The sequence below is a fragment of the Oncorhynchus gorbuscha genome, linkage group LG15 (genome assembly GCF_021184085.1).
Source record: "Oncorhynchus gorbuscha isolate QuinsamMale2020 ecotype Even-year linkage group LG15, OgorEven_v1.0, whole genome shotgun sequence".
NCBI classification, from domain to species: Eukaryota; Metazoa; Chordata; class Actinopteri; order Salmoniformes; family Salmonidae; genus Oncorhynchus; species Oncorhynchus gorbuscha.
Window position 1 is genome coordinate 15,402,348 of NC_060187.1, and position 9,165 is coordinate 15,411,512.

The following is a 9,165-nucleotide window of genomic DNA, read 5'->3' on the forward strand; positions in this document are numbered from 1 at the left end:
ATTCCAGGTGGCTGCTGGTATGGAATACCTGGCCAGTCACTGCTTCGTCCATAAGGACCTGGCAGCCCGTAACATCCTAGTGGGGGAACGGCTCCACGTCAAGATATCTGACCTGGGTCTGTCCCGAGAGATCTATGCCTCCGACTACTACAGGTACTGTACATGGCTCACTGTCTCTTTAGACATGACCCTAACCCTAGACCTGACCCTTACCCTAGACCTGACCCTAACCCTAGACCTGACCCTAGACCTGACTGTAACCCTAGTTAGTGCATATTTCCATATTTAGTTGACTTGTTAGTTTGTCATTTCTGTAATGTTTAGTGTGATTTGACGTTAATGCTGATTTGTATTAATCTTGCTGATTTTAGTATATAAAGTACATTTGGGTGTTTTGAAAAATATGATTCCAGGGTCCAGCCCAAGGCTTTACTCCCGATCCGATGGATGCCTCCTGAGTCCATGGCCTATGGGAAGTTCACATCGGAGTCAGATATCTGGGCGTTTGGCGTGGTGCTGTGGGAGATCTTCAGCTACGGCCTGCAGCCCTACTACGGCTTCAGCAACCAGGAGGTCATGGAGATGGTGAGGAAACGCCAGCTGCTGCCCTGCCCAGAGGACTGCCCCCCCAGGGTCTTCAGCCTGATGACAGAGTGCTGGCAGGAGGGCCCAGCGAGGCGTCCGCGGTTTAAGGATATCCACTGTCGTCTCCGGGCCTGGGAGGGGCTGTCATCCCACGCCAGTTCTAGTACCCCATCAGGAGGTGGGGGCAACGCCACCACCCAGACCACCTCGTTGAGTGCTAGTCCTGTCAGTAACCTCAGCAACCCACGCTACGCCGCTGCAGGCTACCTCTACCCAGCCCAGGGGATACCCGCGCCAGGTCATCCGGGCCACCAATTGGCAGGCTGGACCCCAATGACCCATGGAGCACCCATGGCCCAGAACCAGCACCAACACCAATGCTTCATCCCTGTCAACGGCTACCCCATCCCCCCAGGCTATGCTGCCTTTCCTGCAGCCCACTTCCAGGCCCAGGGCCCCCCAAGGGGGGTGCAACACCTCCCCCCGCCCAAGAGCAGATCTCCCAGCAGTGCTAGCGGCTCCACCAGCACCGGTCATGTGGCCAGCTTGCCGTCCACGGGGTCTAATCACGATGCGAACACGCCACTGCTGTCACACTGCGTGGCGATATCTGCCCTGCCAGGGGGCGGGACCATGCAGGTGTACGGACACATGTCCCAGAAGGCTTTGCAACAGATGGACCCCTCGCAGACGTCCGCGCTGCTGGCCGACGCCAACAGACTCATGTACAGCGATTCAATCATCACCGCTGACGTGTAAAACACTACAGACCTGGACTTTATAATATCTCATCTGGCCGATGCCAACAGACTCATGTACAGCGATTCAATCATCACCGCTGAGTGTAAAACACTACAGACCTGGACTTTATAATATCTCATCTGGCCGATGCCAACAGACTCATGTACAGCGATTCAATCATCACCGCTGAGTGTAAAACACTACAGACCTGGACTTTATAATATCTCATCTGGCCGACGCCAACAGACTCATGTACAGCGATTCAATCATCACCGCTGAGTGTAAAACACTACAGACCTGGACTTTATAATATCTCATCTGGCCGACGCCAACAGACTCATGTACAGCGATTCAATCATCACCGCTGAGTGTAAAACACTACAGACCTGGACTTTATAATATCTCATCTGGCTGATTTCATGCTTTGTCTCCTTTTACCTGTTTTCTTTGTTTTTCTAATAAAATTATTATAATTATTGTTTCAACTTTTTACTCTACTTGTAAATACATGTACGTAAATCCCGAATGAATGAAATGCAAAGATTTATATTCAATGAACTTGTTTTAATAAGAGAGCTAGAAGTCGTGGCCTGCCTCCTATTCTGAAACTCAACCTGCCTGAATAGACTCTTAATGAATCTACTCTCCCTGCCTGGATAGACTCTTAATGAATCTACTCTACCTGCCTGGATAGACTCTTAATGAATCTACTCTACCTGCCTGGATAGACTCTTAATGAATCTACTCTACCTGCCTGGATAGACTCTTAATGAATCTACTCTACCTGCCTGGATAGACTCTTAATGAATCTACTCTACCTGCCTGGACAGACTCTAAATGAATCTACTCTGCCTGCCTGGATAGACTCTTAATGAATCTACTCTACCTGCCTGGATAGACTCTTAATGAATCTACTCTACCTGCCTGGACTGACTCTTAATGAATCTACTCTACCTGCCTGGACAGACTCTTAATGAATCTACTCTGCCTGCCTGGATAGACTCTTAATGAATCTACTCTACCTGCCTGGATAGACTCTTAATGAATCTACTCTACCTGCCTGGACAGACTCTTAATGAATCTACTCTGCCTGCCTGGATAGACTCTTAATGAATCTACTCTACCTGCCTGGATAGACTCTTAATGAATCTACTCTACCTGCCTGGATAGACTCTTAATGAATCTACTCTACCTGCCTGGACAGACTCTTAATGAATCTACTCTACCTGCCTGGACAGACTCTTAATGAATCTACTCTACCTGCCTGGACAGACTCTTAATGAATCTACTCTACCTGCCTGGACAGACTCTTAGTAAACTCTGAATCAGACACTTCTTGATTTTCTGGAGCACTTTAGGGCTGTTCTGCAGTAGGGTGTGGTGTTGTTGGACTGGAGGGGCCATGTTCTGCACAGAGCTATGCAATAACATAGCACTCATACCCTCTGCATCACTCTCCACAGTTATGTGCCTCCACAGTTATGTGCCTCCACGGTCTCCACAGTTATGTGTGTCCACGGTCTCCACAGTTATGTGTGTCCACTAGACTCTCTTCTCAATACAGGGTTCTCTTCATATTTCACTGATGTAGAGGTACTAGGACTGAATCAGACGATTGTTTAACCAGCCATACTTCTCTCTCCAATCTGTGAACATGTCTCTTTTCCCCTCTATCACCCTCTTACAATAGATCAGTTATGCAATATGGCTCTTACATTGGCTCTGCAGTCTTTGATCTAATCTATCCATTTATTGTTGTTTTTATGATATGAAGAAATAGTACTGATACATGTATGTTCATCATAACTTCTTTCTCAAAGCAAATCAATATAACAATAATGTCTGACAGTAGGGTGAAGGAATGATCAAATATAGGTATGAATCTGAAATCCAACCACATTTTACCAGACAGCTCACAAAATCAGCTACAATACAGTATATTTCACCTCACTTTAAAGTGTTTGTTGCTATGCAACTACTTGGTACAAATACTCATTGTTTGCCTGTACAGAAAGAGAACAAACACTTGCCTTCCATACTTACTTTAGTATAATACACATATCTTCCATACTTACTTTAGTATAATACACATCTCTTCCATGCTTACTTTGGTACAATACACATCTCTTCCATACTTACTTTAGTATAATACACATCTCTTCCATGCTTACTCTGGTACAATACACATCTCTTCCATACTTACTCTGGTACAATACACATCTCTTCCATACTTACTCTGGTACAATACACATCTCTTCCATGCTTACTCTGGTATAATACACATCTCTTCCATGCTTACTTTAGTATAATACACATCTCTTCCATGCTTACTTTGGTACAATACACATCTCTTCCATACTTACTTTAGTATAATACACATCTCTTCCATGCTTACTCTGGTATAATACACATCTCTTCCATGCTTACTCTGGTACAATACACATCTCTCCCATGCTTACTCTGGTACAATACACATCTCTCCCATGCTTACTCTGGTACAATACACATCTCTTCCATGCTTACTCTGGTACAATACACATCTCTTCCATACTTACTCTGGTACAATACACATCTCTTCCATGCTTACTCTGGTATAATTACACAATCTCTTCCATGCTTACTTTAGTATAATACACATCTCTTCCATGCTTACTTTGGTACAATACACATCTCTTCCATACTTACTTTAGTATAATACACATCTCTTCCATGCTTACTCTGGTACAATACACATCTCTCCCATGCTTACTCTGGTATAATACACATCTCTTCCATGCTTACTCTGGTACAATACACATCTCTCCCATGCTTACTTTAGTATAATACACATCTCTTCCATGCTTACTCTGGTACAATACACATCTCTCCCATGCTTACTCTGGTATAATACACATCTCTTCCATGCTTACTCTGGTATAATACACATCTCTTCCATGCTTACTCTGGTACAATACACATCTCTCCCATGCTTACTCTGGTATAATACACATCTCTTCCATGCTTACTCTGGTATAATACACATCTCTTCCATGCTTACTCTGGTACAATACACATCTCTCCCATGCTTACTCTGGTACAATACACATCTCTCCCATGCTTACTCTGGTATAATACACATCTCTTCCATGCTTACTCTGGTACAATACACATCTCTTCCATACTTACTTTAGTATAATACACATCTCTTCCATGCTTACTCTGGTACAATACACATCTCTCCCATGCTTACTCTGGTATAATACACATCTCTTCCATGCTTACTCTGGTATAATACACATCTCTTCCATGCTTACTCTGGTATAATACACATCTCTTCCATACTTACTCTGGTACAATACACATCTCTTCCATACTTACTCTGGTATAATACACATCTCTTCCATGCTTACTCTGTTACAATACACATCTCTTCCATACTTACTCTGGTATAATACACATCTCTGTCATGTTAAGCACATCATTATTTTTTATCAGGGTAGAAAGTCAGTGAAGTATGATGACTGTGTTAATTTGGGTTCTACTATCCTGGACATTTGTAGGATGTGTCAGTTAGTGTCCAGAGGTACTGTCCCTTTAGGTTCTTTTAGATGTTTATATTCCACATCTCTTTCTTTCTCTAAAGCAGTTCTACCTACCTAGGTATCTGGAGTTTTATACAGGTATCCTCTGATGTTATATGAATTTAAGTGTGTGTAAATATCAGTTCAAAACCACTTAAACACAAGACTGTGAACCTTGGGACTGGCGATTTTGTCTTTGGGCAAAATATCATTCTTGTGCTGTTTTTATTTTGTTAGAAAGTTTTATGTTATATCAGTTTCTTTTTCTTGGACAGTCTTTTTCAAACAGCATTTTTAGATTACAGTATATTCATCAGAAATGTTTACATGCATAATATTCGATTTACCAAGAGGCCTTGTCTTTGTATTTTCTGAAGATGTTTGCACAAATGTTTTGTATGGCAAAATCATTATTAAATAATTACATTGTTTGGTCATATTGGGGTTGTATCATTATTTCTGAGAAACCCATATATTAGTATCTAAGAATTGTGACATTTGTAGGGCCTGGATTGTATTTTGTGGGGTCGTTATTGTCTGATTGGACAATGTTGTGTTGACTATAAAGGTCCACAAGGGGGCACTTAATCTGTATCTCCAGCATTGGTAGCCATAATTCCCGAACTATATCTGCCTCAAAATCAGCTTTGACCACACAATGGTGCAATTCAGCTATTAGTCATAATATAATTTGTCCAGTACTGCTTTGTAAGTCTCAGCTCAAGACACTTGAAAGGCATTTGAGAAACAAGTTAAGTTTGATCATATCATATTTAGAATGCAATCTTCATATCATTCAACAAACTTTGATGTTGAGTTAAAAACAGTAAGAAACCGTATGAGGAAATCCTGTATTACACCTCTGCACCTTGTGGACCTGACAGGTGCTATACAGGGTTTCCTCATACGGTTTCTTACTGTTTTTAACTCAACATCACAGTTTGATGAATGATATAAAGACCAAAACCCTCAATATTGTCTAAACAAATGAACATTTGAACCTTTGTAGAAGCTGGAAGATGTTTTTCATGTCTCATAGACTAGATGTTTTCACAAGTATGTGGTATAATCTCAGAACTCCTAATACTAAACTCAAAACAGATCACCAAGAAGGCTGTTTTTTTTTTACTTTAAGGACATTTTCAATTGACTAAGTACGACACACAAAATCACACTTTTTCACCAAACCTAATCTGTGTTTCATTTAGAAGTACTTTACCTTAAGGGAAGCCAGGGCCCTCTGAACGGCTCATCTCCTCTAAAGTTCTGGAATTTGATAGAGCAATCAGCCCTTGCCTCCCAGATAGCTGTGCCCATTCTCGAGCGTAAGGAGTGAAATGACGTAGGAGCGAGTATGCTGGGTAGAGAGAGAACACAATCTCACACTGCGTGAGAAAGGAGCTGTATAACAGGTGGCTGGAACTGTCCAGAGGGTCGGAAACCTGAGCGGCCAGGTTCTCCACGGCATGGCGAGCAGCGGACAATTCCTGCTCGTGTCTGCCGAGCATGGCTCCTTGGATAAAAAGTAAGACTTTTCATATTCACATTTGTTTAAATATATTTGACCATCACTTAACCCAACTGTGCTTAATGGTTAATCACTTAACGTTTGGTAAACCTATAGCTCTTAAACTGGTTTGTCTACCCTATATGGATTTTGAGAACTACAGAAATAAAATGTGTATTTGTATAGTATAAACATGTAGATGACATGTATGATACATTACAACCAGACATAATACATAATGACTACTGGTTATTGCTAATTGATTCACATGGTGGTAACGACAATTGGTCACCATATAAAAGGGTGTGTGTGTGAACACATGCAATTTATTTTAACATGGTGCAGATAGACAGCAAGGGAGAGGAAGAAATCAAAGAGTTCGAGGACAAGGGGCCCCATCAAAAGGTAGACATCAGAGATGGAGGCACATGGCAGGGAACTGTGTGGAATGAATTCCAGGCCATCGTCGTTGACCATGTGGTAAACAGAGGCCTTACCATGGCAGAGGTTGCCAGATTAGTTGATCCCAACTGTCAATTCGATCACGAGAACATTTCACCCCCAAAAAATGTAAATCTCCAGGATATGCACTATGCTTTACCATTAATGCAGACAGTTCGAATAAGACGTTTATTTATACAATAGGTCAGGCAAACAACAGGTAGAGGTCAGTAGTCCAGGACAGAGTACATAAGGTACAGAGCTGCAGACAGCCCCAGGGTCAGGGCAGGCAGAGGTCGGTAGTCCAGGACAGTGTACATAAGGTACAGAGCGGCAGACAGCCCCAGGGTCAGGGCAGGCAGAGGTCGGTAGTCCAGGACAGAGTACGTAAGGTACAGAGCGGCAGACAGCCCCAGGGTCAGGGCAGGCAGAGGTCAGTAATCCAGGACAGAGTACGTAAGGTACAGAGCGGCAGACAGTCTCAGGGTCAGGGCAGGTAGAGGTCAGTAATCCAGGACAGAGTACGTAAGGTACAGAGCGGCAGACAGTCTCAGGGTCAGGGCAGGTAGAGGTCGGTAGTCCAGGGCAGAGTACATAAGGTACAGAGCGGCAGACAGTCTCAGGGTCAGGGCAGGCAGAGGTCAGTAATCCAGGACAGAGTAAAAAGGTACAGAGCGGCAGACAGTCTCAGGGTCAGGGCAGACAGAGGTCAGTAATCCAGGACAGAGTACGTAAGGTACAGAGCGGCAGACAGTCTCAGGGTCAGGGCAGGCAGAGGTCAGTAAGCCAGGACTGAGTATATAAGGTACAGAGCTGCAGACAGCCCCAGGGTCAGGGCAGGCAGAGGTCAGTAATCCAGGACAGAGTACATAAGGTACAGAGCGGCAGACAGTCTCAGGGTCAGGGCAGGCAGAGGTCAGTAATCCAGGACAGTGTAAAAAGGTACAGAACAGCAGGCAGGCTCAAGACAGGCAGAATGATCAAAATCTGGATAACTAGAAAACGGGCTCAAGAAAACAGGAGTATGAAAAACATGCAGGTAGGCTTGATGAGACAAGACGAACTGGCAACAGACAAACAGAGAACACAGGTATAAATGCACAGGAGATAATAGGGAAAGGGGGGTGGAGACATGCACAAAGACATGTGAAACCGATTAGGGTGTGACAGTTCTACCCTCAGAATTGACAGAAGACCCAGTGGCCGTGTGCTGACCGACAGGAGTGGGCAGGAGTGGGAGTGGTGGGCAGGAGGGCAGGCAGGAGTGGGCAGTGGTGGAAATGGTGTGTGCCAGGAACGATACACGGCTGTCAGAAATAAAGCAGGCCATTGAGGAGAACGATGACACCCTTGCCGATGTAGCATACTGTCACGCTCGTCCAAATGATTGGACCAAGGCGCAGCGTGCGTAGAGTTCCACATATTTTAATTCACAGAAACTCAAACAAAAACAAACAAGCACAAACTAAATGTGACGCTACTTGTGTGCACACAGGCAACTATCTGTAGACAAGATCCCACAAAGCACAATGAAGAAATGGCTGCCTAAATATGATCCCCAATCAGAGACAACGATAAACAGCTGTCTCTGATTGGGAACCATACCAGACCAACATAAACCATTAATCATGATGATGACCCAACCTAGTCACTATCACGCCCCAACCAACAGAGAATAAACAGTTCTCTATGGTCAGGGCGTGACACATCCATCAGCCTACCAACAATCACCGCCTTTTGAAGAGGCACCAGGTATCTATGAAACACATTTACCTGGTGCCTTTTGAGAGAAACAACCAGGTGAAACAACTGCAGACCAAGTATGTTCAGGTACAGCACTATATACTGTATTACTGTTACTATTAATGCACATGCTACTTCACAATATCATATTGGAACTATACTGTAAAAATAACTAACCAAACTATATTTTTAGAGGGTGATGGTGTTTGATGCTGCTGTGAACCATCACAAGTATATCATTGTTGATGAAGCGGACTTCAATCTGGTCAAAACTCGACTTCGTGGCCGGAACGTCATCAGCCAACGGGAGACCGTCCAAGTGCCTGGACAACGTGGGGAAACATCTCCATGTGTGCAGCGATCTGATGGTGTGGAGGACGTAAGTCATTACTTGGATCCTACAACACTGCACACCTCATTGTGTTTCTCAGATAAATTGAGCAGGCCAGTCAAGGTGAAGGGGTCACCTATGTCATTGTGTGGGACAGAGTCCAGTTCCACCATGCAGAGGTGGTTTAGGTTTCTGGCCCATCCTCGTTTCGTTACCCTATATCACCCCACAAACACTCCTTTCCTTTTGTTAGCATG

At 43.9% G+C, this 9,165-nt stretch overlaps 1 protein-coding gene across 1 annotated transcript in view; it reads left to right on the forward strand.

The window, feature by feature from the left end:
- The window catches only part of ror1 (receptor tyrosine kinase-like orphan receptor 1), a 313,742-nt gene extending 310,124 nt beyond the window's left edge, over window positions 1-3,618 (forward strand). The window contains exons 12-13 of the mRNA XM_046300198.1: window positions 8-153; window positions 414-3,618. Coding sequence (XP_046156154.1) covers window positions 8-153; window positions 414-1,344 — 1,077 coding nt within the window. The 3' untranslated portion in view covers window positions 1,345-3,618. The remainder of the gene's footprint in view (window positions 1-7; window positions 154-413) is intronic.
- The last annotated feature ends 5,547 nt before the right edge of the window (window positions 3,619-9,165 follow it).